At 37.7% G+C, this 27,863-nt stretch overlaps 2 protein-coding genes across 4 annotated transcripts; one reads left to right on the top strand and one right to left on the bottom strand.

Annotated features, from left to right (window-relative positions):
* Positions 1-732: 732 nt before the first annotated feature.
* On the bottom strand, positions 733-18,049 carry map7d2a (MAP7 domain containing 2a). 3 transcript variants are annotated; one of them, XM_030153646.1, is made up of 17 exons: positions 17,556-18,049; positions 15,460-15,552; positions 13,833-13,919; positions 13,637-13,714; positions 11,134-11,297; positions 10,121-10,217; positions 9,265-9,354; positions 6,227-6,327; positions 6,015-6,130; positions 5,513-5,859; positions 5,280-5,421; positions 5,011-5,191; positions 4,767-4,868; positions 4,599-4,649; positions 4,342-4,381; positions 2,985-3,621; positions 733-2,843 (listed from the first exon to the last, which is right to left on the bottom strand). In XM_030153646.1, the coding sequence occupies exons 1-17, from the start codon at positions 17,590-17,592 to the stop codon at positions 2,585-2,587; spliced, it is 2,622 nt and encodes an 873-aa protein (XP_030009506.1). In that variant the 5' UTR covers positions 17,593-18,049; the 3' UTR covers positions 733-2,584. The 3 variants fall into 3 exon arrangements, with proteins under 3 accessions (XP_030009506.1, XP_030009505.1, XP_030009508.1); XM_030153645.1 differs by having other exon boundaries at positions 13,824-13,919; positions 17,556-18,048; XM_030153648.1 differs by lacking the exon at positions 9,265-9,354 and having other exon boundaries at positions 13,824-13,919; positions 17,556-18,048.
* Positions 18,050-18,436: 387 nt separating this feature from the next.
* Positions 18,437-27,562, top strand: pdha1a (pyruvate dehydrogenase E1 subunit alpha 1a). Its single transcript, XM_030153649.1, has 11 exons — positions 18,437-18,585; positions 19,426-19,494; positions 19,586-19,759; positions 19,861-19,987; positions 20,093-20,184; positions 20,938-21,030; positions 22,563-22,718; positions 23,062-23,133; positions 23,228-23,295; positions 23,854-23,962; positions 25,622-27,562. The coding sequence occupies exons 1-11, from the start codon at positions 18,538-18,540 to the stop codon at positions 25,784-25,786; spliced, it is 1,173 nt and encodes a 390-aa protein (XP_030009509.1). The 5' UTR covers positions 18,437-18,537; the 3' UTR covers positions 25,787-27,562.
* Positions 27,563-27,863: the final 301 nt, after the last annotated feature.

Below are 27,863 nucleotides of genomic sequence, written 5' to 3'. Positions count from 1 at the left end.
ACTAGCAAACCTGATCTAAAAACTAATTAAAACTAACTGAATTAGAGAAAAAAAAAGTCAAAACTAAATAAAACTAAACTATAATGAAAAATCCAAAACTATTATAACCTTGCCAGTGACTTAGAATAGACCTGATTACATTTTGGGAAAAGTTGGTCAAAGTTCAAATTTTTTATGAATTTTTAAAATATTTTTTCTTCTCCCATTTACTTATGATAGGCAAAATTGCAAATTTCTATAAAAACACATTTTCTTTCAATTTACTTCAAACTTGGCACATATATAGATGCAACTGATATGCTGACATCAGCACACGCATAGACATGATGACATCAGTGATCGATGCCAAAATAAGCTACAATATGTGCGAGGGGCGGGGTTTGTTTTGCCTGGCACCACTTGTTTTGAAATTATTTGCCAGTATCTTAAATTATAGTTTCTAATCCTTACATACATTCAACATTGTGGATAATTTGTAAGATGCAGAAGCAACTGTATTATTTTGATTAACATATTGTATGTAATATTATAAAACAATATTTAAAAAACAGAACATTTTGAACTGTTTTAGAATGTAATGTACTTTTTATGTTAATTACACAGTAAAATATTGATCTAAAGTGTTTGCGTGTTGTTTCGTGTATTTCTATTTATTACACATGTTGGGCATATAGGCCTAATAAACTTCATGTCAGCTTAGCTTTTCAACAAGAAAAACACAAACACAAAATCCCCAGTTTTACATTTTATTGATTCAGATAACATTATGACCATGCTAACCATGCACAAAGCCTAAAGTTGTTACGTTCTGTAACTTATGGAGATAGGTTGACTGTGATTGAAGTTGGAGTGACTTGAATACTGTTTTTTCAAGTAAATGGCTTGTATCTATTACATCCTTATACCCAGTATATCTTCACAAAATGCAGTCCTCTCTATGGAAAACAATAATATATGTCAAAGTGGAACAGTAATATTTGACTTATGCAAAGTATACAGAATATTGTAAGTTGTAAATACTGGCTACTAAATATGGCTACTTCATTTAAGACAGTTCAGAGAGCCTCTGTCTTACCAGGCTGTGTGGAGTCTAAAGAATACAGTGTGATAATATCGGTGAGCTGCTGACCACCTTGTCTGAAGCACAGTAAAAATGATGCACTTCAAACCGAGGTTCAAGTATCACAGGCCATTACAGGACACACAGAGCAATTGTACTGGGCAAACAGAAATTAGTAACAACACGTTTGAGTTTGCACAAGCACAATGTAGTGATATGGGAAATAAATTCTAGGAAATGAAGCAGTTACCCATAAGACACTGCTACTTAAATACATTTAGAGGTCATACACACAATGAAATAGTTAAATGATAAACTACTTTGAGTTATTCAAGAGGTTAAAGGCATCTGCTATAACAAACATAAAGCCACAGAGTAATAGATGATTAAAAAAAAAACAAAAACGGATGTAGGGCACACTTTTACCAAATATTTAGAAAACATTCTTGTCAGTCTTGCACATTAATGTCTATTATGCTCAGCTCATGAGTGCATCCATTAGTATTGTGCCTTGAAAACTATTTACATTAGAAGGCACGCTTACGGAAAAACCTTTTACCTTGTGATGCAAAACAGAAAATCTGAAAAGGGTCTGCTGTGTCAATGCAGTTACCAATGCAAGTTGTTTATTTTTTCTCAATAAAGTCCATGTTAGAGGTTAAATCTGCAATTGCCAAAGTAATGTGCCACCACTTGTGTTGATTTTTTTTATGAGCAATAACATTCAAGGTTGCAGCTTTGGGCTCATCCTTCTCACTCACGTGCAGTTAGAAAGTCGTTAAGTAAAAAACTAAAGGGAATCATCTCATTGTATGAAATGAAAAGCATGAAAAATCCAATCAAGCACCACTGGGAAGGAAGAGTGAATACATCCAGGGTTCAGAATCCTGTTTGATTTCAGCCAAATATCCCCAGTGAATTCCAGCCAGTCACTAATACATGCACACACGCATACAATGTGCTAATGGCTCGGAACATCTAGAAATACCACTGAAGTGCTAAAAATGAGGCTTTTATGAAAATGAAAAATTCTTGCCTGTCCCATCAATGCTGATGGTTTTATTCAAAGCTTTAAGAAGCAGGTGGAAAGACAGAGGTACACATGTAGTCACCAGTGCTTTACTCCAGACCCAGTGAGGAAAAGTAAGAGATTTTTTCCAAGCTATTCTACATTATAGCTTAAATTTTCTTTCTAAACAACTACTGTATTCAAAACCCTGATGATTTTTTTTTCACATTAGTTTCTTTCAGGCATCCTTTTTTGTCCCTGACTTCACAAATGCATCCATCTTACAGGGTGTCTAATGATAATATTCATACACATTTTGATGATTACTTGCTGATTAGAATATTGGAGATGTTTTGTTTCTTTTGCAAGTTATGGTTGACATTTTATGAGTCAACCTGTATGGCTCAATTTCCATGGGTGAAGTGTCACAAGGGCATTTTTAACACGTGACACTCAGTGTATGAGAGACAAGAGAGGAAAAAGTGAAAGGCAAGCAAGTTAGAGGGATCAACAGACTACTTGATGGTAAGTTTATTTGAGGATGGAGACGACACTCCAATGAGCTTTGAATCGGACATGGGACTGACAACACCCTCAATGAGGTTTCTGTTACAGTCACCTATGTTGTTTTCAGAAGACAGTTTGGGGTAGGAAACACTGCCTGTTAGGTCCATGAGGTCCTCGAGAGCGCGGGTGTTACTCATACTGCTGAGCTGACTTTCAATGATCGGTGAGAACTCTGGAATTGAAATCAGTTCTTCCTTAGAAGCTGGGCTGAAATATAACAAACTGTAATTATTATCCAAGTCTTCTGTATTGCTGAGCCTGGATGTATTACTTTACTGTTATTATTTTAAAAGAATGTCAACACTTCTAGGCCAGTCTTAAATAATACAGGGTTATCAGATGACTCACCTGACCTCCATGGACTGCACGTCGTCTCCAGACCCTGTACCTGTCACATCTAGTGGCTCCAGCTTGATGATTGGTGGAGCAAGGTGTCCCACAGGGAGGGGTGTCACCGTGGGTCTTACAGCCTCCACCTGCGACTTTCCTTTGGCCTTTCCCTCGGCTGTTGACGCAAGCTGTTTGCTTACGTCAGCTGTGAAACTGCTGCTCTTCAAGGCACTTCCCTGACCCTTCACTGCTCCATTCACCATCTCACCTTCCTTTTGGTTGACTTTGGCATCTGCTGTCTTTGTTGACTCTTTGTTTATTTGGTCTGTTGCTTTACCATTGGCTTTGTACTGCTTGTTTGCATTCACTTCCACCTCCTTTTCTTGTCGTTTGGGACCAGAAGCTTTGTTTTCTTTGGTGTCCTGTCTCTTGTCAGGAACACTGAGGGTTGCTGCTACTTCAAGAGTGTTGTTTTTCACTTGAATACTCCTCTGAGGTTCAGTCTGTGCTGCTGCTGCTGTTTCTTCTCTCTTCACCAGAGCATTATCCTTTGTTTTGCTCTGGATTTTGCCCTGATCTTTGACCTGAAACTCAACTTTTTTGACAGTTTGCTCATTCACCTGAGCATTAGTTTGAACAGTGATCCTTATTTCCCCTGTGGAGGATAAAAACATCATAAAGGGCAGAACTTTATTTGGACTGCCCTGTATTAACATTACTAAATGTCATTTATGTTTAACTTAATGATAAAACTGCAAAACTAATGCTGGATTTTATGTTTCATATAAATTACTGACATTAGCTCAATTATAGCTGAGTTGAGTATTAACACCAGATAGTCCAGATAAAGTGCAAACTCCCACTGTACAGAGCAGTTCCCTGGAGAGACTACTGAATAATTCTACCAAGGACATTTTCAAGTGCAGTTAATTTTACCACCAGCTCCCATGGAACTGCTCTGAAGTAGGAAGGTGCCCTATCAGCACCAAGAGTAAATTCCTCAGCCACTGCCCCATATTCAACCCAAGTAATTTAACGCACATGACCCAAACACAAATCATATATGAAACATAAAATGTTTCTTACTTCATCATAGGTGTTTTTTAAACAGGCAAAGGTAAAGCAAAGACTGTATAGAAAGATCTGATTTAAGGAAATGCTACAGGACGGCGGAATGGCCCGTATCAAAAATTTAACACAAGCCAAGAAATAAAAACGGAGATATTTGCAGTGCATGCTCAAAATGAGATATTAACTACATCACCACAGGTCTGGTTTGCATTTTCAAAGCTGCAAGGCATACGGAGCGGGGTGGAGTAAGCAGGGACGGCAAGCAAACTGAAGTATCTGCAGGGTGACCGAACGATATACTAACCTGGAGGTGAGACAGCCCTCGTCTCCACCTGTTCCTCTTTCTGATTAAAATGTAGAACAGAGATGATGGAGTCAACAGTTGACCATAATCAGGACACAGAACCAAAGTGTCACCAATAACGTCATTTAATAAAGATCTTGACAAAAGATAATCAGATAAATTAACGTTGAGAAAAATCATCACAAAATCAGTATGCCTGATAAGGCAAAGGCAGAGCAGGACTACTGTACGAGAACAGGAGGCGTCTCTTAAAGTACCTTCACGTCAGCTTCACCTTTCCTTGTTCTCTTCATGATCTCTTCAATTCTCTGTAGAATAAAGTTACATGTAATCATTCTTTGACCTTTACAAATGCAGAACACCCTTTAATTGCAAAATGCAGTCATCGAGCCATTTTTCTTAATCTGCAAAAGTTTAAAAATAACCTTTTTTCTTAGTTGTCTTTCCTCTTCTTCTTGCTGTTTTTGCAGTTCTCTGTCTTGCCGTTGTCGTTCTGCTTCTTCAGTCTGAACTTTGGCTTTTTCCTTCTGTTAACATGTGTATAAAGTAAAAAAAAGACTCAAATGAAAAAATGAAAACATGCAAAATGCAGTTTATGTAACAATAAAACCTCACATAAATCTCATACAGGACTGCGGTAATAACTACACTAGTGAATTGACCCCTGACCTCTTTCTCATTCTGGGCCTGTAGCTCCTTTTCCTGATCCTTCGCCTTTTGTTTCTCCTCTTCTTTTTTCTTCACCTGAATATCTTCTTCTTTTTTCCTCTCTTCCTTCATTTGTTGAGCCTTTGCCTCCTGTTGTCTCTGTTCCTCTGCAATTTCCTTCCAGAGTTGCTCCTCTTTCAGCCTAAGAAGCACATGTATGCACTTGTTATAAACACTTCCAGTATAAATAACATTTAATATTCTGTGGCTGGTGAATCCAGTGAACTAACCTGTCTTCTTCTTCCTCTCGTTTTTTCTCTTCCAGTTCTTTCTGAGCTCGGGCCTGGCGTCTACGCTCGGCCAGCAACTTGGTAGCCTCCTCTGCGTTTGTTGTACCTGCTGCAAGTTTCCCTGTAGAACCTGGTGCTGATTCTATGGAACACAAATAGAGACACTCATGTAAGACCACCCAAATGAATAAAAACAGAACGTTGATAATGGGAAAACACTATCATTTGTCCACCTTTTTTCTTGTCTCCTTCCTGGATGTGGACCTGGATCTTCCTTTCTAATGAATCCACTCTTATATGCATCTGGTTCTTTCTTTCAGGAGACTGATTTCTTTCAGATGAGTCCGCTTTAAGAGTGTCAACCTTCGATGATCTGTTTTTAGTGATTTCCACATTGACCGTGTTTGAATTCATGCTGTTGATGTTGGCGTTCTTCTTCAGAGGGCTCTCAGTTTTGGACTGTTCAGCATGTTTTTCCACCTTCTTGTCATCGGGTGACAGGTTCGCACGATGTCTAGTTGGAGACTGATGGTACTGATGCAAGTTGCTAGGAGACGGGGTACGCATCTTTGACACCAGCCTGCGCACAGAGAGAAATGAACCCTCCATATTACAGATGGATGTAAACTTTTACAGAGAAGAGTGCTGATGTGCAAAGGTTTGATTTATTTTAGGCTGTCACATGTAAATAATCACACAAAAAGCTCCAACAAAACACCAAATGCATGGTCTCACTTGGAAGCAGTAGGGGAAGATAAGTGCTTATTGACACTAGCAGGTGATTCAGATCTCCTCACAGGGGATCCATAACCTGGGGATGCATTTCTTCTTTCACTGCGTAGCCGCTGTTTCTAGAATAAGACAAAAAAACATGCCACAGTAACTTAACACAGAAGATCTTGGAGCTTCTCGCAGCTTATATTTATTATATAAGCAAATGATCTTGCCTTGGGGGTGTTGGGAGTAGACTGAGAGCCTCCCTGAAGTCGGCTGTGATCTGAAGAGTTCAACGCGCCGCAGAGAGGAGACCTGTGAGGGCTGCAGGGGGCTGCATGATGACAAACAACATGCTTATCATATCCAGTACAATAAAGAAACACGTGACTAGGATTATTTTTTTGTATCAAGGGTTTTCCCCTGGGTAGTGTGTGCGGCTTCCAGCTAAAGTTTACAGACTCAATAATACAGACAAAGTGTTTTGGCTCCTGTGCAGATATAATTTAAGATTGATATAGGCATCCAAGAGTCACTAAATATTAATAATCACTCTCTCAGTATGAATGGAGGGGATTATCATCATAAAGGTTTGAATCTTGGCCATTTGTTGATGAGAAATCAGTTGAGGTAAAATAAATGACAAACATGGAGGGCAGAATATGAAATAGAGCACACCTTTGTCATTTAACAGCTAATAGTTAAACATACAGTACTGTGCAAAAGTCTTCTTCCACCTTTAGTTTTGTTGTTTTTGTAGGGTTAAAATGAGCATACATACAGTATGTTTCTCATTCTCTTTTCTTCACATACAATAAGAACGTACTTGAAATATGTGCACAGTCTTAAAAGACACAAAAAACTCCTGCACTAAATGGGTTCTGATGGTTAAAGTCAATATTTAGTTTGATCCTTGACCCAATGACAAGAAGCAGAACAAATATTTAGAAACATCTGACATGTGTTGAATGAAACCTGGTATATAACATCAGAAAATTAATGCAATAAATCTCATATTGTCTGAATAAAAACATGAAAGACATGTTAAGTATAAAGGGAGGTCACACTATGTACTACCACTTTGGTTTATGGAAACGTTTGTTTTTTCTGCAGTACATACTTCCCATATATCCAGATTGGATCTGAACCCATAAAGACCCAAACATCCACCATCTACCAAAATCGTCTACTGATATAAACTGTTTAATTCCTAATAAATATAAATAATTGGTGCAAAATATAGTTTGTCATCTTTTCATGGTCATCAGATATGACCCATTGGATGTTCAAAGGCTCTGTAGTGAACGTGGAACACTGTCATCTTCTACAACATTGATTCACCAGTAAAACCCATGGAGTTGGATCAATGACAGTGGATGGAGACATTGCGTTTATGTTCAATTAATGATAGATTTTGCTGAAAAAATAACTTTTTCTATTTTCTCTAACATTGATATAATAATTCTCAACTTTTTTCTGAGCTCTTATGAACATCTACATGATTAGTAAACTAAATGTTGGAAAATACCAGATTTTCACTGAAAAAAACACAAAATACAGAGGATAATGTTACAATAAATGGTGATAAACCACTTAAGGACTGTTAAATATAAAAAAACATATATTTTGGAACTGCCACAAATGTCACACTGGGTCCTTATGGGTTACTACAGAGACAGAGGAATGCATACGTGTGATCATTCTAACTTTACTAAACCAACAAACCTAATGTTGGTCTAAGACTCTTACACAGTACAGTACTATAACAGGGTGCCAGGGTTCTAGAAACTACAACTGAGTCTGTAAGTTACTATACAGTATGGCAGTGGTTGCCAACCTTTTTTGGCTCGTGACCCCATTTTAAATTCACAAATTTCTGGCCTATATAATGTATATCATTATGGACAGAGGCAGAAAAGCCAGGTGTAGATTACTGCACAAAGTGAGAATTTGATTTTCCTTGGTCAGGATATGTACAGTCAGTCCAGCTTGTTTTTACAAGGCTGACAAGTAATACTGAACAAACAATAACTCAAACTATGAATTATGAAAGAGCTGCAGCATCTAAAACCGGCCACAATGAACATTTGAAAGATAAACAGTACCACAGTGCTTCAGTTTTAGCTTCAGAGTTTGTCATGTCTTTTATGAGTTGGGATGGTCTCTTTCAACTCACCATATATTTTTATTAGTAAGTTGTTTTTTTTTTTTTTTTTTTTTAAATCAATTACTGTAAATTTCAGGTGACCCCATTTGAATTCCAAGTGACCCCACGTGGGGTCCTGACCCCAAGGTTGAAAAACACTGCAGTATTGTGTAAGCACACACATGCATGGACAGTAGTCCTGAACACAACTACCCAAGTTTCTGTTCTTTCCACACCCAAAACAATGACAGCAAATGACAACACACAAAGACCTCTTGCTCATTTCTAGTCACAGAAACAAAGGCCCTGAACACAGAGTACAAAACTAGTAGAGCTGTGTCATGAAAAAACACTTCTAATGACACCATGTGTGTAATCTCATCTCAGTGGGATGACTGTATCACTGTCTATTTTAGGGACATCTCTCTATTCTAGGCCATGAGAGATTAAGCTCCAAAAGCGTCTGTTTCAGTTTCAGAGTCAGCACCACTTAACTGCATTTATTCTGAGATGAAACTCCTGAAAAAATAAATAAATAAATAAATGAAAACTCACACTTCTTTGAAAACCATCTTCATCAAGTGTCTGAGATCACTGAGACGTTTTAAGTCATCCAGATGAAATGTCGTTTAGCCTGCAGTTACTGAGAAGATACTACTAATCCGATGCCACTAATCTGGTGGTTGAATTAAAATAGAGAGTTAAACATGCTGTCACTGCCAAAAGCAATCAGTTCATGGTGGGTAACGCCATGTGTAACAGCAGGAAAACAGGAATATGCTGTCTTTTCAGGAGAGATGGGTTTTTTTTTTCATATTTTTCAGCTTGGTTTGGCCTAAAATTGAGGTCAAATCATGATTAGACATGACTGGATAAACATATGTGCAACAGTAGTGTCGTCTGGTTATTCTTTTTTCTTTCTTTGAGAGTGGCTCAACAGACAAACATACAGAGCAAACATCCCGCAGGACATGCAGATAACTCAGTAAAAGTACATTAATTCCTTTAAGCACAAATTAACAATAAGTAACACATCAACAGCGCAGCCGAACATGCAGCTAAAAGACACTATTGGATGAACAAGAGGGGAGATACATTTGGGGAGGAAGGGGGGCTTAACTTTACCAGATTCGCTGACAGCAGGAAGGGGGGAGGCAATGCCATGGGAAAAGGCGGAGGCAGCAGAGAAAGGGAGAGAGGCATTCTCACTGTCACCTATAGGCAGCGGGCGGAGCAGAGCAGAGCAAACAAAGCATTATGAACAGTTTATCTGAGCAATTCATCATCCAGCTGGAGAGACGTGGATGGGAGTTAACATACTGGGAGGGAAGATATGATGCAACCTAAACTCCTATGTAGGTTCTGCATAATGTCACCTTCTTAAAATAATGTCCTAAGTCCTAATTTTCAGGGGGTGGGTGGGTGGGTGGGGGGGTTAACCAAAAAAATATTATATACTCATATGATTGGTTCAGTTTTTTCTGTTATTGAAAAACTTGAAAATGATGACTTAGGTCATTACTTTAAGAGGGTGACGATATTATTTTGACACACGTTCCTCTGTAAATATGTCAAATATAATGCTGTTACATTAATGAACAGTGTTAATATGATATTTCCATTATTTTTTATTATGTGTATGGGGTTAAAACTCATTTGGTGCCACAGAGACGTCAGTGCAGATATTGTATGTAACTCCATCCTGCCCCGGGTTGAACTCAGGAAACCACATATCTGGTCATGCATACTCTAGCAGCCAGGCTTTCAGACATGATCAGGGCAAAAGAACGGCTTTATGTATCACTCGCTCACACAAACCTATAACATACATATACACGCTCATACTGGATGTGATTGTGATGGCACAGTTGGTAAGAAAACTGCAGCAAAATGCAAATGTTCTGTGGAAAAAGAACATTCCTCTTGCACACAGCCCTCCGTGACTTGAATCTCTATTTGCACATATAAACTCTGTTCCTACCTGCTCCCGATGGGCAGCCTCGGTTCCAGCGTTTAGTCCTCTGCTCCAGCTGGAGGCTGCGCTCCAGGGAACGTCTCATCAGAGCCTCCAGACGTTCCTGAATGCCAGCGATAAAATGTATATTAGTGGCAAATTATACAGTATTATCCTTGATGCTTTGGCAATGTTGGTCACAATGACATTCTGAGACCACTGCACAAAAATTCCTATGTACCTGAATGTGCCCAAATGGCAAATAAAACTATCTTCATCTTTATCATTCAAGCCAATGAAGCACACTGAACTGAAACTGAACTGTTTAGAACTGCTTTCTCTTTGTGAACACAATTGCATTGTCCAATTTTTTTAACCTGCCTTTAATTTTTTACTCTGTTTTACTGTTTGTTTTTTACTCTCCTGTTTTACTGTTTTACTGTACAGTGTCCTTGAGTGCCAAGAAAGGTGCCTATAAATAAAATGTATTATTATTATTATTATTAATAATAATAATAATAATAATAATAATAATAATAATAATAATAATAAAAGAAAATGCAAATAAATATATTAACTCAAGTCCAATTTTGACTTATTTTTACTCCACAACATTTAAGATAAGACACTTAAAATTATTTTAAACATAAGAAATGATGTGTCTAGCTACATGATACAATACATTGCTTACCCACAATGTATATAAGGTACCAAAAAAATAAATAAACTGGTTCCACATCCTTGAACTATAGCTTAAAATTACTCATACATGTAATTGTTAGTAATAAATAGTAATACATGAATAATATAATATTCTCTAGTAATGACAACTTTTGGTATTTTAAAACAAATTTTTTTGAGACTTGTACACTTTTACTTTCAGGATTTTACTTGTAATGGGGTATTCGTGTACAGTTAGGACTGTAACATAATGTCAAAAATCCTAGATTTTAAAGATTTTTGATGTTTTAAAGATTTCATTAAAAATATGCAAGTAGAGACTACTGCAGTCAGCTGTGACCTTTAACCCTAGTGCTGACCCTCTCCTCCTCCAGCTGCTGCCTCCTCTTCTCCTCCACTGCAGCTCTGCGAAGCTCCTCCTTCTGCCTTTGCTCCTCCAGTCGCCTCCAGCGCTCCTCCACAGTGCGCTCATACTGCAGCCTCGCTCGCCGCTCTTTCTCCCTGATCAGCTGCTCCCTGGCCGCTGAAAGATATATTGTTGCTTCTCCTTATTAAATTGCTCTTGTAGAGTCCAGTGTACATCCAATCCACTGCAGCAGCTTTTTGACAAATACTGTTCATTATTTAGTGACTTGTAAAAAGTTCACACCCAACATTATCTGTCTGTGGTAAGGGAACTCAGGGAAGTCACAGTGAATTTGTTTTGTGTGTCATTCCACATCCAAGACCAGGGTGAAGATAGAGAGCTCTGTCAGCATGAGGCAAATGTGTAGCTGCAGGATTAACTCTGAGGGAGAGACCTACTTTTGCAGACAATTGTGTGTAATTGTTATATTCTCTGCAGCGACATAGAAGATCAAATCAGGAAGCCAGTGAACTCGAAATGGGACTTGTGCTGTCTAGAACAGGGGTGACAAACTCATTTTAGTTCAGGGGCCACATACAGCCAAATTTGATCTCAAGTGGGCCAGAACAGTAAAATAATAACAGTAAAAAAAAAAAAAGAAAAAAGAACATCATGAAAATGTTCACATCTACAAAGCTTTAAAAATGTGAATAACATAAACAACCACAAACAACCTGATATATTCTACAACAACTTTTCATGTAGCATTAACAAGATCAGAGTTAACCTAATGTCTGCTTTTGACGAAAAATGGGTGAATGGGATCCTGGCTAAACCGAAGATACGGACATACATTCAATTGAAAAACACATATAAAATAGAGTTTTATGTCAGCGCAAATTTAGACTCAGACTTTATTTGTTCTAGAAGGGATATTTGTTTCCACATGACTGTACATAGAATTTGTCACACAAATTGACATCAAAATACACACATCGACATCAGATAGAAAAGAAAAGCACATAAAGAAGGCAGACATATCACAAAAACAGTTAGTTATGGTGGACATGACAACAGATATGGGAGGAAGAGAATGTCAGCGGGGCCTGTTGTTTAAAGTGGCTGTGGCTGCAGGGATTAAACTCCTTCCCAAGCGAGCTCTTCTGAAAGACAATGTCCGATATCTATGTCCTGAGGGTAGCGGGATGAGGTACTGATTGAGTGGCTGTGTCCTGTCCTGTTCTATTGAGAGTGCAAAGTGTTTTATGGATCTGTTGTTGAGTTCTGTGAGGTTAGATGTGAGATGACTGATGATTTTGATGGCAAGGTGTGTGATGTGTGTTAGTTTTGTCCGGCTGGTGACTGAGATCATGGAAAAGAAAAATGTGGAGCAGTAAAGGAAGACCGGTTGGATGATGCTCTTGTAGAGAAGTAGGCAAATTTGACCAGGAACCAAGGGTCCCTAATTGCTCAGTGGTGAACAGGAATCCTTCCCTTGGCCTTAGAAACTTGGAGATTTACCCAAATCCCAGAAGAAAACAGACTTTGTGAACTGTTTGATTTGTGGGGAATGGAAAATGAATCACATTTTCTTTTGTATTGTCTTCTATATAATGAACTGAGAGCCTCTTTGTTTAATGAGATGTTTATCTGAAACGCTGATAAGTTCTGGAGCACTGATGATGACAAGATGGAATGGTTGTTTAATTCAAATGTATATAAATTAGCTTTATTTTTTGTAAAGCCTGGAAAAAGTGGCAGATGTGTTTATTTAAATAGGCCAGTACATTGTCTTATTTATATTTATTGTGCCTATTGTCTGATATTTGGTCTTTGGTTTATATTTTTGGTTTCTTATAAGCCCATGTAAGGGTTAGGCATATTCTTAAGCAGGACACAATAATAAAAATTCATCCATTCATTCATTCATTCATTCAAACTGCAGTTTCTAAATTAAAATAAGTGCAATCTATAAAGGCAAAAAAACCAAACATTTAGTAACAGGCATAATAGTGTTGAAATTGCACTTAAGTCCATTTAAGACATTTCAGGTTGTTCATATTTGGTCTGGATATTCACATTTTTTCTGCAAATGTAAATATTTAACTTTTTTACACCACAACAAAGACAAAAAAAAATGAATTGTCATTATTTATAGGTAATTATGCTATTATTTTGCTGACCCGACTCACTGGAGATCAAATTGGTCTGTATGTGGCCCCTGAACTAAAATAATTCTGACACACTTCATTGTTAATATCTTCAGTGTAACTTTTGCATTTCACACATTCTTCCCACAGAATGAATTGGATGCTTTGGTGGACCAGTTCTGGCCCACTGGCTGTATATTTGACACCCCTGGTCTAGCAAATCCCTTCTTTATGTGAGTAAACCGCAGAAAGCAAAGTGTAGGACAAGTAAACTTTTCAAGGATACTGCAGTGAGAAATGCTGATATTCACAGGCATTGTGTCACCAGGGCATAGTGTGTTAACTTTAAAAAGAAACATGACTTACCCAGACTTCTCTCCCTCTCTTCTCGTCTCTCTTTGGCTAGACGCATCCTGTCGTCTGTCTTCATATAACCCTCCACGACTGATAAGGACATGAGACAACACAACACAATGACACCACTTTAGTTCAGTGCAGTTAAATGACAGCACTGAGAGGATGGAGCGGAACAGGGGAAAGCAGTGTCACTTACTCGCTTTACCTGCATGGCTGTTGCTGACGTTTGCTGGTAGGTGGGAAGGAGATGCGTGCCCATTCATGTGAGGCTTCCTCTCTGTGTTTGACGGAGCTGAAAATCACACGGGAGTGGATAAAAAGCACACTCAGCTTTGTCTACAGAGGTATGACAACAGTACCAGGGGCGTTGTAAGGGGGAGAAAAGTGAGGGCCCAGGACTGACAGGGGCCCGGGAAAGAAGTAGAACATTAGTCCATTTTTTATGGCAATTATTAGCCTTTCACCATAAAAGAATGTTTGTTTCACAAGGCATGGATAAAAATATTTGTTCTTTGCATTAGTTTTGGTTGGTTTTTGGCAAAAAAATAATAATGCCCCCCCCCCCCCCCTTTTTTTTCAACCCAGGAAAGACCCAGGAGAGTAAAATATTTGGCTTTTTACATTAAATATTTGTCCTGAATGTAAACATTATAATACCACATTCACATTCTTTTCTAATACTTTTTTATGGAATGTCCTTTGTAGTGGACCCTATAACACCAAACATATCAAATTTGATACATGAGTTTTGAAGCCCTCCACATGATCAGTGTGGTATTTTTTTTCTTGAACAACCTGATGTATACAATTAGATACATGCAATACACAGATAATCCACCAGAGGGGAGGAATTTGTTCACCAGAGGCCTTCCCAGTGACACTACAAGACTGTCGTTAATGAGGAAGGAGGCAGAACTTTGACAATTTTGAAGAAGAATTACCAATTTATTAGACATGTTTGTGTTATATTATGTCTTTGTTTGTTCAAAAATATTAATATTTGAGCATTGAGACCTGATGTATCAAATATGATACAAAATTGAAACTCATACATGGATATTGATATTTGAAAAAAAAAAAAAAAAAATGTTTCGGTTGTTCAGAAGGACCAATATAGGCTCCAGTTTCAAACAGCTGGGATTTTCTGTCAACAATTGAATGGTTCAGGCTTTACAGGGTTATGCACTGTAAGTAAAGCTGTGAAACTCTTGTCCCCTACAGAACACAAGAATGTATTACTGGGTTTCAATAAGGTAACTTAAAAAATCTAACACTGTTAAAATGTAAAAGATGGCTTGCACCTTTCTAAACAATCTTGCACAAAATCATAAATATCTACTTTAAGCAGAATATTGATCCATACCTGCACAGTGTTATATTTTTAGGGGTTTTTCATGTTTTTCATGGCGTTGAAGTGGTAGAGCCTAAAGTGATATTTTTTATAGGGCCCCAAATACCTGGCAGCACCCCTGATCAGTACCACTGCACAAGAACAGGAACCTGCAGTGCTGTTTTATTACCAGCAGAGGGTAACATGAACTGAGCTCTGCGTGGGGCTGCTCTGTGTTAAACGCCTTATGGTGCAAAATGCCAAGCAGCCCCATGCCAAGGGCAAACTGCAGCAATATGCAGCGAAAGGGAGGAAACTGTCCTTGATGGGATAGTCACTCCAGTAATGCTGCACGTCTTTTTACTTTTCTATCTTTGCTCTTGTAGTATCTGCTGTTTTAATCTTCCCCTGAATGTTTTCATAATATGTAAATTAAGTAGTGAGTGGAAATAATTCAAGAGATTCAGTTATTCAGTGGCAGAAGCCGCCAAGGATTACTCACTCGTTTTTCCATTCCGAGCTGGAGAGCTGTGACCGTTAGTCGGAGATCTCTTTTCAGGAAGTAGGGCGATGGATGGTGGTGCCATCTTTTCATCTAACAGAGAAAACAAATAACATGTAAAATACTCTTCTAAACAACAAGCTCCCCTTCTCACATTAATATCATCAACCACACATGCTGTAAATCGTGTGAATGAAAGAATTTTGCTGACAAAGCTAAGAAGAAACGTTAGCCAGCAGGTGTTTGTGAAAGATGAATGAATGTCCCTAACTCACAGATAAGAACAACACCTCATATAGTAACTCATATATTTGTGAGGAAGAAATACTCATAGTAGAAGTGCAACAAATAAGCCAATTCAAAGCTAAAAACATACAATATTCCTGCATAGGTTAAAGCCATTTTAACTTCTTTTTTAAACTAAGATAAATATATGTGTATTGTGATGCATTTTGAAAGCTCTGGCAATAAATTTTGACTGTTGATTGTTACTTTGATAAATGATCTGAATTTTCAGGTGAAAATGTATTGGTTGTTTTACAGCTTTTTTTCTGTCATCTTTCATAGTATGTCAGTCTGATAAAACATCAAAAATAGAAGACATCACCATAAATTCTTTCAAAAATAAAGTGGGCTTTCATTAATTTGACTGTTTTTTAATGTTTTATGGAAGGACTATTAATTTGTGTGATGAATAGTAGCAGCTCTGAATGAATTGTGTATGTTAAGCAATCTTAAATCAGTCAAGTTGAATCTGCATTATTTGTGCGCTTCATGAGTAGATTTGAAATAATAATTCAATTCTAGAATTCATTAAATACATGATGACAAAATTTGGCGAAACATATGAAAAAATATGATCTATAATAAATGTTTGTAGCAGTAACTAGAGTTAGATCTCCACAGCATTAAGGCTTTATCTTAGAGCAGCCTTAAATCACCAGTGTGAGCCACACGAGTAAGAGCTGAATCCTCAAAATTCACTTAATCCGAATGTGCATTGTTGGCCAAACTGCCAGTGCAAGTCTGTGGCTTCACTTGATCAAGTAAATTATTCTCTTTTCAGTCAGGGTTTTTACTGTGGTCTGGTTGACAACACAACACAAAGCTGGTTTCAGTTTGAAGTCTACAAAACCAAAAAAAATCATCACTAGATTCTAAGAAACACAAAAAGATGCCTCAACTAAACATGCAGTCATTGTACTCAAACAACAACATATGATTTTCTATTGTAATATTCATATCTTCAGTTGCCTTTTTTGCTTTAATTTCATCACATTTACTTCAGTTCAGTCATTAAATTTCAGATAAATTACTGTCTTGAAAATATAAAAGCGGCAATAAAATGTTACCACAAATGTCATGACTACTCAGATGTGAACTAAAAATGAAGCAGCACATTCTGACTGAAGCAATGAACCAGAATCACAGGAGCAAATCTATTTTCGTGTCTGAAACAGTAGAGTCACTGAGATAATTGTCTGAAATGTGATTATTGGCCGACAGGGATTTCCCATCATTTAGGGCGTGGGGTGAGGATTCATTTTTTCTTTGCTTGTGTGTAGACAATGCCCTTGTCTTCAGCCCATAAAGTTATCACTCAGTGGTTTGGTGATCTTAAAATTACATAACCCACGGGTCTATCCTGGGTCACAGACATCAATCCAGCCTTCCCCTCTCCACCCTTTTAAAGCATTTCATCAGATAGAACCATGTCATCACAGAAAGAAAACAGCCCTGGGTTTAGCTTTGGAGAGAAACTTCAAGTAAGGCTATTTTTAAAGGTAAATCTAAGTCACATGATATCACAGGACACGTTTATTCATGATACAATAGACATCTGAGGCCTGGTGATATGCCTGGGCTCCCCTAAAGGATGCATCTGTTACTTTAGACTGTTACTTCCTAATGCATCCGGAAAAAAACAGCAGAGAGTATCAGGGAATAAACAAGTAACTGAGCATGAGTGCACAGTTTACATCATGCACACACAGCAGTGAAATGATAGTTACGTCATTCATGAGGCTGATTTAAACCGCAAATACTAAACAAAGCATGTAAAAAATCAGCATCACATTGGTTTTTATCTAGTTTACCTGTAACTGCGTTAGTCGTGGTGTTTGTTTTCGCCATGGTTGTTGTTACGGGTGGAGAAAACACGACTGTAGGGGTGCGTTGTCACCCAAAGCCCTCCGCAGTGGAGTCAATGCAGGTATCCGCTTCCCAACACAGCAGCAAACAGGCTCCGCTCAGCCCCAGTGGAAAAAAAAACAAAAAAACAACCACACCATTCAACAAAGATGCTGTGAAGGTCAGTAGATGATGGACAGGACCGGAGAGCCTTGTGGATGGAGGAGAGAGAAGCTGGGGCTGGAGCGATGATGATGATGATGGTGGTGGTGGTGGTGCGCACTCAAATGAGTTTATACCGACCGACCACTCCGAGCGTCGCCGCGTAACAAACCCACTCTGCGATAGGCTACTGTTAACACAATACCGGTAGATGGAGGAGGTTTTGTGTCTGCACGCAGTTCAGATATGTCTAATAAAGCATTTGGCTGACTTCAGTGCGCAGAGTCAGTGCGCACTGCACAGTTTGACCCCATATCAACGCAGCAAATAGCACCTCAACATTTCAGTTTATTTAACTATGTCGACTTAGAGATGGTGAAACTTTATGGAAGTCAAATACGGGATGGTGAAGTATTATTATTGAACTAATAGTCCAGTAATTTATTATTAATAACAGTACATGTTATATACTTATTTTAGCCTTTAACTATATGGAGCCAGTATTTCATGAATATTTAAAAATGGCTGTAAATGCACGTGTTTTTATATTTATATTATATATGTCGTTACTTTCGAAGAACTATAAAAGAACCATTAAATCATTTATTTCCGTTTGTTTGGGGTCGGTAGGAGGACAAAGCGCAGACCGCTAGAGGCGCTAGTGGTTTTCAGCTGCAGCTTTAAAACCATAGAAGAAGAATGGCGGCACCGGAAGGACAGAGTGTGTCAGAAGGACGGATCTGTGTGTGCGGTTCAGGACTGTGCTGACTGAGCCACTGTGGAACGATGCTGACCAATATCTCCAATGTGCTCAGAGCCTGCGCCCAAAGAAATGTAAGTGCACGTTTTCCAAGGTATTGATGGTTTTAGCCGAACACTTTATCACACCTTTGTTGTCAGACCTCCAGTGTTTTACCTAAAACAGTGTTAGTGCTCTGACCTTGTCAGGCCAAGTGATAGCTTGTTTTGCTAACGTTGCTAAAGTCTGTACTCAAATCTGCACTTGTGTTGTGTTTCTGTCAGTGTTTTGTGGAGTAAATGTGCTATATTTAATACTGACACAAAACTTTATGAAGTTTTACTCGAGGTTTCCCACAATAGTGGCCTAATGGAGTGGTTTGTTGTGATGTTAATTTGCTGCTGGTACACTAAACCAGTTAGCTCATTCTGTCAAGTGGAAGAACTTGTTTTAAACTGTTGTTGTTCTGTCTTCTTATTCATACGGTTTTGCTTTGGCTATACCATTATCTTTGTTTTATTGCTGACAGGTTATCTTCATAAGCTGATTATCTGACAGCTTCCATGGTTCTGGAGACATATCTTCCTCAACAAAACTTAAAAATGCAACCGCAACAATGCAAATGTATATTACTAGGATTTTCTAGTCATAGCCTATCAGCGGTGCTTTATTTGATTTGAAATTATTATAATGTTAAACAGATAATATGCAGAGTCCTTCATGAGTGCTAAGCTTTGTTATTGTTTGCTGATATAACACATGCACAGTATATAATTTTATTGATGAAAATTATTTTTGAACCATTCAAAATTAAATCTTTCATTTATGTAAACAGACAAACAATTCAACATATTTTTTTTTAAATTTTTTTATTTTTCAGGTCGTATCAATCAGCCCAAACTTATTTTATTCATGTTTTTTCATTCCTATGGCAGGGGGCTGCAGCAGTGATATCAGCACGCACCTATGCCGACTTCACAGCCCAGGCTACCTTTGAAGTAAAGGTAAATACTAAACTTTTTTCATGTTGTATTTTGTATTAAACAAGCAGTATATACAACTGTATGTGAAATATTGGATTTCATTTTACTACAGAAATGTGATACACACAAGCTGGATGAGGCCCCAGCCACTGAGGTGGTGATGACTCGTGAAGAGGGTCTGCAGTACTACCGCACCATGCAGACCATGAGACGTATGGAGCTAAAGGCAGATCAGCTGTACAAGCAGAAGATCATCAGAGGGTTCTGTCACCTTTATGATGGCCAGGTGGAGTGCAATATAGTATCTAGTAAATTGTAATATATGGTGTACGCTTTTATGTTTAAGAAAATGTAGTTATGGGATGACTGCTTCTACTCTGCTGTTAGGAAGCCTGTGCTGTTGGTATTGAAGCATCCATTAATTTGAGCGATCACCTGATCACTGCATACCGTGCCCATGGCTACACCTACACCAGAGGAGGGACTGTCAAGGAGATTATGGCTGAGCTCACTGGTGAGTCTACAAAGAAGAGATAAAAGTCCAGGAATATTATCTTTTAGATGCAGTTGTGTGTTCACCTCCATTGACTGTCTTTGCCCATATTGTTTGTATTTACAGGCAGAAGAGGAGGCATTGCAAAGGGCAAAGGTGGCTCAATGCACATGTACTGCAAAAACTTTTATGGAGGAAATGGAATTGTCGGAGCTCAGGTATATGAGCGGAGATTATTAGCTCTGTCCCTTAACCTGTTTTCTTTGTGAATGTCAGTTTCAGAATTCATCACTTAAATTTGTAATGCAACTTCATTAAAAAGCCACTCTCTGCAAATTGTGAGGTTAATATGTACATAAACCCATATACCTGTATGGTGTCAGTTTAGACTGACACTAACCTTTGATGACGGACTCTCCGGTGAAGCAGTTACTGATGAAAATGTAATGTTGCCTTTTCTCATCATACACTGTCTGTGTAAGCATAAATCATAACTGCCTTTCCAGTGACCCAGTTTTGCTAGAAAAGCAACAAATAAACACCCCTTTCGTAATGTCAAATTATATGGTAAGTGTACAATGTGATGCATTATAGTGAGGCTGCAGATGGGAGATAAAACTGTGGTAGTGAATTAAGGAGCACAGAATTTATAATGTAAAAGGCACCATTAGACATAATTTTACACAAAGGATTTGCCGTCATCAAAAAGTGTTTTATTTGCAGAGTCATAGGGCTAAGGTCACAGATAAGACTTCACACTGGTATTTGTATGCAAAAAATCTTGTAATATTCTAGCTGTTAGGTTATTGTATATATTCTATTTTGGATTTAATGCACAATAATTAAAAAATATAAGCTAAGGAACCCATTGCACCTTGTCAGTGTTGGATTTGTTCTAACACTGCCACATGAAGCAGCACATTCACAAATGTAATGTGATGTAACCTGAGACATGTCTGCGTTGTCCACAGGTTCCCCTGGGGGCTGGTGTGGCTCTGGCCTGCAAGCATCAGGGCAGGAATGAGCTGTGTGTCTGTCTCTATGGTGACGGTGCTGCCAACCAGGTACGTCATAGAAATCAAATGTAATCAAGCAGAGATTTAGTAACACTTTTCCTCCACATGCAGAAGAACAGAAATGCATGGATGTTTATTTTGACCTACTGTTTATTTCAGTTGCAATGATTAGTTCATTAATTTTTAACTATTAAATTAACCAACACTTATTTTGAAAGAAAAAAAGTCAATATTCTCTGATTCCAGCTTCTTAAATGTGAATGTTTTATTATGTCTTTGCTCCTCTGTGAGAGAAAACTCCATTGTGTCTATTGTGGACCAAACAACACATTTGAAGACATCATCTTGGGCTTTAGAAAACCACTTAAACCATTTTCTGATATTTTATAGACCAGTCAGTTAATTGATAACATAATTGGCACATTAATCAACATTGAAAATAATGTTTTTTTTTTTTATTTTACAGCCCCAGTGTTGAACAATTAATCACAGAATTTTCCAAATTATAAGCAATATCTAGTTGAGATGATCTGCAACTTTTGGTGAACATAAAATTTCTCACATTTTAAATGAAGTATTATGGTGATACAGAGACGTCCCATTCTATAACTCATATTCTCCAGGTGTAAGGAATCCCAGCAAAATCACATTATTTTTAGATTTGTTCAGTGAAAAAGAAATGCAAAAATTACCTTTCAAACTCATATAACAGCAGTATCTGTCAAAATAATTACAGCATGCTTTTCCCCTTGATACGGTGCAGTCCTAGTTTAATAACTCATTGAATACGAGTTACTGGATGTCTATGATCTCATAGGCGGCTCAGTGCGTACCGTCATATGGAGGCTGAATGGTCATACAGTAAATGATGGTAAATGATCGACTTTTTGCAGATCATGTCATTAAATAACACCGCCGTCGAAACATTCCTTGTCACTAAACATTCATTATAAATTGCAGACGTAATAGAGTCAATTATGAGATGTAGCATTAACACTGCCTGGTTAACATGTTTATGTAAGTTCGTGTTCAGAGGTTCTTTAAGACTACTTCAAGTTAACCTTTAGAGTTTGTGTAACATGCTGTTTTGCTGCTGTTGAAGAAATATTGACATAGTATCTCTTCACTGTGGCATCTGTCTGACAAGTTAGTGGCCATATCCTTAGTAAGAAATCCAGCAGCTGTCATAAATGTATGTACAGTGAGGAGAATCTAACTGTATCCACTGTTGTCAAAATTTTGCATTAACATGGTTCAAAATCATACGAAAAATTGCATGTTTCTAGTTGAGTATCAGCAATAGGCCATCACACACAGCCTAAGGCTTCAGAAACCAGTAGTTTGGGTGCAGCTCACCTTTTTTTAAGAGGTGGAAAAACTTTGATTCAGCTTATGGATTGTGTCTCTATTTCAAAAGATTTTCATATGATGTTTTGGCCCAGTTGCCCGGTCCCAGTTCAAACACAGGACCAAGACAAGGAGGATGTTTTTTCTCCCTTAATCTGGCTAATGAGGTAAAGTGATTTCTTATAAGGTTTGGGAAAAAACTAAATGTGAAATGTTTTTGGCATATTTTACAGGGTCAGATCTTTGAAACCTATAACATGGCAGCACTTTGGAAACTGCCTGTGATTTTCGTCTGCGAGAACAACAGATACGGTATGGGTACATCAGTGGAGCGAGCTGCCGCCAGCACAGACTACTACAAGAGAGGAGAGTTTATTCCTGGTCTCAGGGTATTGTTTTCACTTTTTAGCCTTTAAAGCATATTGCACAATCATATCCTCCAAACATAAGTCACTTTTGCTTAAATTATCCCTGCTAGTTTTGTCACTCTGCGTCTAATGGAGGTCCTTATATTGTGGATTTACAGTTGTTTAATGAAAACAAGCGTCACTTGTTTATTTTATTTTCCCATATTTTCCAAAAAGTCTCTCATTTAAAGTGTCCAAAATTGTAGCAGAAATATTAAAGAACCTTTAACTATTCATATGAATATTTCACATTTGCATTGAGTATGATCATGTTTTCTGTGAGACCTGTACATTGTATTTATTGATGTGTGGATCTTGTTCTCAGGTGGATGGCATGGATGTTCTGTGTGTTCGGGAAGCAACCAGGTTTGCAGCTGAACACTGCCGATCTGGGAAGGTGAGGTAACCCACCAAATTACACAAATCACAATGTTCTGTTAAACCTTTTAAATGAAATGCAGTTATGATGTTTTGTATACATCTATCTTAAGGGTCCCATTCTGATGGAGCTTCAGACCTACCGCTATCATGGACACAGTATGAGCGATCCTGGTGTCAGGTACATATACTTGCTTGTTTTTAAGATCTTAAAGTACTAGTTATTATTGTTTTTGTTGCTGTTATTGTTATTAATGCTGAAATCAAATTCTATCCTTACCTCTGCTGCCCCTTTGCTTTTATTACTGTCCTGCAGTAGTCTCATTTAGTCTCCTTCCTGCTGTTCTAACTTTCTGTGCCTTGAAAACAGCCAAAGGATGAACTGAGACTAATTCTGGTATTATTTATTGTAGCAGACTGATACCAGCTTTAATAAGATATTTGTAGACATTTTTTTTATATTGCTGACCAATTTATCTTAACATAACAAAAGAAATGCACCAAAGCCCCTTGTGTTTTTGCTAGTGTTAGAGAAAAAACAACCATTGGGACATTTTACTGCCATCAAGTTAACCCATAGCTGCAGTTACCTGTTACTTCTGATGTTAGTAAAAAATAAAACGCTGGTAGTCAGGATTATCAGATGTAGATGTTTTTCTATTTTGATTTGTTATTGGGTATGAAAATGTTGTATTAGTACTCCCCTGCAACATCCCTGCACCAATCTCTCCATTCTCAGCTATCGCACACGTGAGGAGATCCAGGAGGTCCGCAGTAAGAGTGACCCCATCTCCATGCTGAAAGACCGTATGCTGAGCAACAACATGGCCAGCGTTGAGGAGCTCAAGGTAAGGTTTACTGTCTGAAATGAATGAATCCACTCATTCACACTCTCATAGTCACAAGACAAACAGCATATCTACTGGATTTGCACTAAAGAAACGTCAGCGTACAAGATTGCACTGTTATTCAGCACAAAGTACATGTGCAGTATATTCTTTAAACACAGGAGGGAGCTGGTGTCACAGGTTTTTGGCTTCTTTTGGTCACAGCCTTTGAGCTCAGCTGACTTTCTTATTGCACTGATACAGTAGTTGACCTCAGGCAGCACAATGGGACTGTGTGATACAGCTCGAAGTGTGCAGTTTTATGTTCCTCTGGTTCCAGTCGAAAATGGCATGAAATAGACAGTGACAACAGAACATAACGATGGCGGAAAAACAAAACCTCCTATCTAAAAATATGCGCTTTGCTGAGTAAACTAAAAATAATAATAATAACTTGCTGTTTTTCTTGCAGAATGTTATTTGAGAACAAAACCCAATAAATTCTACAGTGTTTTTTGACTGTATTACTTTTTACAAATAACATTTTATAAGAAAAAAAATGTGATATTTTATATTTTCCCAAAAAAAGTGTGTTTTTTGGTTGGAAGGTTTTATTCTTCATCCACCAGTAAGTGCTAGTACGCGAAGAGGCTTTCACACTGTCTGCATCTCTAACTTTTTTCATTTGTCCCCTGAGCATGGTTATTGGAAAACTTCCTGTTATGTACGTTAATATGGTCCTCTTAAGTTGTCTACTGCATGAAGAGAGAACCTTGCAGTTCATTAACAAAAAAAATCTATATTTATTGTCTAATTTCATGCAGTGTTTGGTTCAGATTTTTATTTTATATTTTTTCAATGTGCCTCCATACATCACCTCTTTATTAAACTGGACACAAAAGGCTAAGGATGTATTCAGGATTTCCTAATATGTCCGAAATGATAATAGAAACTCAATAGTACATGACCTGCATACCATTTCTGTTAGGTATTACAGTATGCAAGCTCTGGACACTTCACTCAAATATCCCATGATGCAACAGTTGTGGAGACAACAGATAATAACAGAGGGAGAGCAGAGCTTTGTAATGGATGCTGTACAAGTCACGGTATTACACAGATGTCAGCAGAGATGAGATTGGGCAGATATTGAGGTTGTGCCCCCAGCCAGCAAGGAGACTTTCCAGAAGCGACAACTATGCATACTCTTAGCAATGATAATTTTAGTTTTTGGGTTTTTTTTTTCTTTTTAATTTAGTGCTAGAGAAACATTGTGACACGGGTAACAAAAAAATACAAAACATCTGGCATACTAATAACCAGACAAGACAGATTTTAATTGTACTTTTTCTGATGCATTTAACTGGAACATTTCACAACACAGTACGTTAAAACTATGATTACAAACTGCTTGGCTTTGTAATGTAACTTTTTCATACTGTTTTCACCTGCTTGCCTATCATTTCTATGTGTGTATTTATTTTTTTTGTACTCTTATCATCATTGAAAATGAGGGGAAGCCTTCAGTGATCTCTCATGATTTTAATAAAGTTTGAGTGAATGTATGAATTAATATTATATAGTACCATTGCATGATGTAGTTCTTCATGCTGTGTGCAAAAAACAAAACAAAAAAACATCCAATTTCCTTCTTTTCCTTCATTTGTCCTCTGTCTGTAGGAAATCGATGTGGAGGTGAGGAAAGAAATTGAAGATGCCGCTCAGTTTGCCACCACAGATCCCGAACCCCCACTGGAAGAGCTGTGCAACCACATCTTCTACAACAACCCACCATTGGATGTGCGCGGTACACATCCATGGTCCAAGCTGAAGTCTGTTAGCTAAAGTTTTTTCATCTTTTCATTTCATTACCTCATCCGGTCTATTCTATCATAATCTTCCCAACAGTACGCTCACACAGACACATGTGACTCATCGTTCCATTAACCAGTGCCTCTGACCCAGATCTTAAATCGTCAGCAAGTATCAAAGTCCAAAGCTTTACATCTAAACACCAGGGGCCATATTGACATCCTCCGAGTCAGACTAGTAAAACTGAACATGAAACTTACAGTAATAAAATAAGTTTGTGTTGTTTAAATCCTGCTTTGTTATTTTAATCTTCTTGTCAGCAAAGAGACACAAAATACATATATCAGGGTTAACTTTTTACATTTAGAATATACATATAAATTAGAAATACACAGTAGTAAGAAGGACCAGGTCCAGTTAATACCTCTGACACAAGGTTTTCAGTGTCTTTTGTTTGGAAATTTAACTGTAAGCAACTATACTGTGTCTATATTTAACATCACAAACAGTGGCCTTGATTATTATTAAACTTCAGATTATTACCTCCCATTAATTTGTTGTAAAGGTTGAACATGAGGCCTCAGTTTTGACAATCATTTGGTGATAAATGTGAACCGTATCCTTATCTTTCTCATAACCAAACCTCATATAATCATACCCTGTGTCTAAAGCCTCTTATCATTTTAACATTAAGCCCTTAACTTTTCTTTAACTTATTATGGTGTTGTAAATCTGGCCCCAGGTGGATATATTTAATGTACTTGTTTGACATTGTGTCGGGTCATGTTTGAGGTGCGATTAGTTTAGTCTCATCTTTCAAAGTTCATGTGATCTGTTAAAAAAAAAAGAGCTTTCTACTCTTTCTACTTAAGTGTACACCATAAAATTGTTCAGTAGGAGTTTTTATTTTTTACTCAACCCCTTTTTACACGAACATCATAAAGGCAGCAGGGTGAAGACTGTCCATTTTGTCTGTAACCTTTTTCTTCTGTCAATATACTGTAAGTTAGAGAGTAAAGAGTAACTACGGCAACCCCTCTTGCCAAACCAAATGTGTGCCTGCAGATCTCCTATTCCAATAGACGACAACTGTCGTCTAATGTCATGTATCGCACTCCAAGCTGAGCAGGAGACTCCATACATCAAAATATTTTGGGTTTCGGGACATGTACATAATTGGTATCCTAATATTTATATTCATAAATACCACAAGCTGAATTATGGCTTATCTGCAGCTGTTAATGTAAGACATGGTGACATGTTGTGCATTCATCAGCTGAGCTTCAGTATTGACGATAATTGGAGTGATGTGATGGGATAGGTGTTGTTGGTTCAGCTGTTAGAGCGTCGGTATGTGCCACGGGCTTGAACTGTAATAAACACGTCAGAAGCAGGACGTTAACACCTCAGATGTACAGGGACACTTTGACTTTTTAAGTATTAGTTTGTATTTTACCGTCAGCTACTTGAACACATTATTGTGGTGATCAATGTCTGCACTAATTCCTCAGTTAAAAAAATAAGTCAACATGAAGTGCAACATACGAACCTAACGTATCTTATTTACTGAACCCATACTCTGTATGTGTGTCAAAAGGGGGAAGGGTCTTATCTTTATATAAAGACCACAGCAAGAAACAGACAAACTAAACTTTGAAATGTCAATATCTGTTGTACACAACTGAAAATGCCTTCAGTACTTGTTCAAGGTATCTGTTACATTGAGGGGGGAAGGTTATGTAAAGAAACGCTCCATGGAAACAATGGTTTTATGTGTGCACCATTGGAATAAAAACACTCTAAAGTAAAGGCTGCGAGTCCTGGTCTCTGTCTGAATTTTATTGTGTCAAGTAAATATCAGTGTCAGATATTAAATCGTAAACAGGCTTTGTTTTGGTCATTGTTCTGCAATGATATTGATTACAGTTAAATATTAATTTGTATGTTTGCATTGTCTGACACATTTAACAAATTACCAACATAGATAAAGCTTGTTTTGTCATGAGATTGTCTCAACATCTTCTAAAAAGTTACTTTTATTAAAAAGCATGATTCTTCTGATTTAAAGATAGATTTTTAGTGAAATTATTATAATACATTCAGTGTTTGG

The sequence above is a fragment of the Sphaeramia orbicularis genome, chromosome 14, assembly GCF_902148855.1.
Source record: "Sphaeramia orbicularis chromosome 14, fSphaOr1.1, whole genome shotgun sequence".
NCBI lineage: Eukaryota > Metazoa > Chordata > Actinopteri > Kurtiformes > Apogonidae > Sphaeramia > Sphaeramia orbicularis.
The sequence above is the reverse complement of the archived record's forward strand: the minus strand, read 5'-3'. Positions and strand labels throughout refer to the sequence as shown.